The sequence below is a fragment of the Acanthisitta chloris genome, unplaced genomic scaffold (genome assembly GCF_000695815.1).
Source record: "Acanthisitta chloris isolate BGI_N310 unplaced genomic scaffold, ASM69581v1 scaffold18691, whole genome shotgun sequence".
Taxonomy (NCBI): domain Eukaryota; kingdom Metazoa; phylum Chordata; class Aves; order Passeriformes; family Acanthisittidae; genus Acanthisitta; species Acanthisitta chloris.
The window spans coordinates 37-3656 of NW_008655633.1; the positions used below are offsets into that span (position 1 = coordinate 37).

At 56.4% G+C, this 3620-nt stretch overlaps 1 protein-coding gene across 1 annotated transcript in view; it reads left to right on the plus strand.

The window, feature by feature from the left end:
- Positions 1-282: 282 nt before the first annotated feature.
- LOC103811050 (collagen alpha-1(II) chain) overlaps positions 283-3620 on the plus strand; it is a gene marked incomplete at both ends in the record, with an annotated part of 10289 nt that continues 6951 nt past the window's right edge. Inside the window, 11 exons of the mRNA XM_009083995.1 lie at positions 283-360; positions 481-525; positions 630-683; positions 784-837; positions 970-1023; positions 1109-1162; positions 1250-1303; positions 2591-2635; positions 2725-2778; positions 3297-3341; positions 3422-3475. Of these exons, the coding sequence (XP_009082243.1) occupies positions 283-360; positions 481-525; positions 630-683; positions 784-837; positions 970-1023; positions 1109-1162; positions 1250-1303; positions 2591-2635; positions 2725-2778; positions 3297-3341; positions 3422-3475 (591 nt within the window). The remainder of the gene's footprint in view (positions 361-480; positions 526-629; positions 684-783; positions 838-969; positions 1024-1108; positions 1163-1249; positions 1304-2590; positions 2636-2724; positions 2779-3296; positions 3342-3421; positions 3476-3620) is intronic.

A 3620-nucleotide genomic window follows, 5' to 3' on the forward strand; every position in this document is an offset into this window, starting at 1 on the left:
GGGTGGAATGAGAGGGTTTGGGGGTAGAAATTAAGGTTTTTTTAGGGGAAAATGAATGAGTTTTGGGGGGTGATGAAGAGGTTTGGGGGAAATTAGGAGGTTTGGGGGGAATTTGGGAGTTTGGGGTGAATGAGGTTTTGAGGTGGAATGAGAGGGTTTGCAGTGGAATGAGAAGATTTTGGGGTGGAAATGAGTCCATTTGGGGAGAAAATGAGTCAACTTTTGGGTGAGCTGGGTCAATTTTGGGATATTTTTGCCCTGCTGATCCCTGTGCCCGGGCAGAACTTCGCGGCACAGATGGCAGGAGGCTTCGATGAGAAGGCTGGAGGAGCTCAGATGGGTGTCATGCAAGGCCCCATGGTGAGGACCACCCTGGGATCCCCAAACCCTCTGTCCCTGCTGACCTGCACCAACCAGCCCCAGTTTGGGGGTTCCTCTACCTCATCTCCCCCCATGACACTGTTGTCTCTGCTCCTCCAGGGCCCCATGGGACCACGTGGACCTCCTGGACCTTCTGGATCTCCTGTAGGTAGCTCCTCCATGGCACTGCTGGAAGTTTTCCCTTCCCCATGTGTTTTTTTTGAGGTTCTCTAGGTGGGCACAATTCCACACCTCATTGTCTCTTCCAGGGTCCCCAAGGGTTTCAAGGCAATCCTGGAGAACCTGGAGAACCTGGAGCTGCTGTGAGTGTCTTCCAAGTGTCCAGATGGGACATGTGTCACCTTGGGGACATGTCCTCCTACCTCAAGGACCCCCCACCCATTGCCTCTCCATCTCCTTTAGGGTCCCATGGGACCTCGAGGACCACCAGGACCTCCTGGCAAACCTGGGGATGATGTGAGTCCTTTGCTGCACTGGTGTCAACACAAGACCCAACAACTCATTGCAGCAGTGGCCAAAAAGTGATGTTTTTTCCCCACTTTTTTTTCGGTTTTTTTTCCCCCTCTCTCCCACCTCATTCCTATGCAGGGTGAGACAGGCAAACCTGGGAAATCTGGAGAACGTGGCCCACCTGGTCCTCAGGTGAGTCTTGGGCCAACTTCCTTGGGATAAAGACCTTCCTGGTCTTTCCTTCACCCTCAGCTTGATGTTTCTCCACCTGTCACAGGGTGCTCGAGGTTTCCCTGGCACTCCTGGACTCCCTGGAGTGAAGGGGCACAGGGTAAGTGTGGGTGACCTCACCTGGAGTCACCTCCAGAGGTGGCACCTGGTGGCACAGAGGGTGATGTCCCCATGTCTCTTTCCACAGGGATATCCTGGTCTGGATGGGGCCAAAGGAGAGGCAGGAGCTCCTGGAGCTAAGGTGAGTGTGGTGACCACCACTGTGGAGATAGAGGTGGTCAAGGTGACCATCATTGTGGTGGTAGAGGTGGTTGGTGACCATCCCTGTGGAGATAGAGGTGGTCAAGGTGACCATCATTGTGGTGGTAGAGGTGGTTGGTGACCATTCCTGTGGTGGTAGAGGTGGTCAAGATGACCATCATTGTGGTGTGGTGGTAGATTGGTGACCATCCCTGTGGAGATAGAGGTGGTCAAGGTGACCATCATTGTGGTGGTAGAGGTGGTTGGTGACCATTCCTGTGGTGGTAGAGGTGGTCAAGATGACCATCATTGTGGTGGTAGAGCCCTGTGGAGATAGAGGTGGTCAAGGTGACCATCATTGTGGTGGTAGAGGTGGTTGGTGACCATTCCTGTGGTGGTAGAGGTGGTCAAGATGACCATCATTGTGGTGGTAGAGGTGGTTGGTGACCATTCCTGTGGTGGTAGAGGTGGTCAAGATGACCATCATTGTGGTGGTAGAGGTGGTTGGTGACCATTCCTGTGGTGGTAGAGGTGGTCAAGATGACCATCATTGTGGTGGTAGAGGTGGTTGGTGACCATTCCTGTGGTGGTAGAGGTGGTCAAGATGACCATCATTGTGGTGGTAGAGGTGGTTGGTGACCATTCCTGTGGTGGTAGAGGTGGTCAAGATGACCATCATTGTGGTGGTAGAGGTGGTTGGTGACCATTCCTGTGGTGGTAGAGGTGGTCAAGATGACCATCATTGTGGTGGTAGAGGTGGTTGGTGACCATTCCTGTGGTGGTAGAGGTGGTCAAGATGACCATCATTGTGGTGGTAGAGGTGGTTGGTGACCATTCCTGTGGTGGTAGAGGTGGTCAAGATGACCATCATTGTGGTGGTAGAGGTGGTTGGTGACCATTCCTGTGGTGGTAGAGGTGGTCAAGATGACCATCATTGTGGTGGTAGAGTTGGTCAGGGTGACCATCCCATGGTGTAAGTGTGGTCAGGGTGACATCCCATGGTGTCGGGGTGACCATCCCATGGTGTCGGGGTGACCATCCCATGGTGTCAGGGCCATTGGGGTGACTACCCCATGGTGTCAGGGCTGTTGGAGTGACCATCCCATGGTGTCACGTGACATCCCATGGTATCAGGACTGTTGGGATGACCACCCCATGGTGTCAGGACCCTTGGGGTGGTCACCCCATGGTGTCAGGACTGTTGAGATGACCATCCCATGGTGTCAGGACCCCTGGGGTGACCACCCCATGGCCCTGGTGTGGTGCTCACCTCTGTCCCTCTCCGCAGGGCGAGTCGGGGTCCCCTGGCGAGAACGGCTCTCCTGGGCCCATGGTAAGTCCCTGGCTGGGGCAGGAGAAACTGAGGCACTCAGGGGGTGGGGGCAGCACCCTGAGCCTCACCCATCACCTCTGTTCCCACAGGGTCCTCGGGGGCTGCCTGGGGAGAGAGGACGTCCTGGACCCTCCGGAGCTGCGGTGAGTGGGAGGTCACCTGTGGCTTCCTGGTGGTACCTTGGTGGCACTTGTGTCTCCAATGGCACCTTGGTGGCTTCCTGGTGGCACCTGTCTCTCCTATGGCACCTTGGTGACAACCTGGTGGCACCTTGATAGCTCCTTGATAGCTCCTTGGTAGCTCCTGGGTGACACCTGTGTCTCCAGTGGCTTCCTGGTGGCATCTTGGAAGCTTCCTGGTGGTACTTTTATCCCCAGTGGTACCTTGGTGGGATCCTGGTGGCACCTGTGTCTCCAGTGGTACCTTGGTAGCTCCTTGGTAGCTCCTTGGTGGCACCTTGGTGGCACCTGTGTTCCTGGTGGCTCCTTGGTGTCCCCAGTGGCACCTTGGTGGCATCTTGGTGGCATCTTGGTGGCACCTCAATAGCACCTCAATAGCTCCTCGATAGCTCCTCAATAACTCCTTGGTGGTACCTCGGGGACACCTGGTGGCCCTTGGTGTCCCCCTGGTGCCCACCCTGACTCTCCCTGTGCCCCCTCAGGGTGCCCGAGGCAACGATGGTCTCCCCGGCCCCGCTGGACCCCCGGTAAGTGCAGAGTGCTGACCCCCAGTGCCCCTGGTGTCCCCCAGTGCCCCCAGTTCCCCCTGACACTGCTCTCCCCGCAGGGTCCCGTGGGTCCTGCCGGTGCCCCCGGATTCCCTGGCGCCCCTGGATCCAAGGTGAGGGCAGGGAATCGAGTCCGGAGGGAGGGAGGGATAGAGGGATCTGTGGCCCCAAGACCCTTTCCCCTCACATCCACTTTTTGCTCACTCATTTTTACCTCGATCCATTTTTCCTCACCCCTTTTTCCTCCCTCTCACCCCC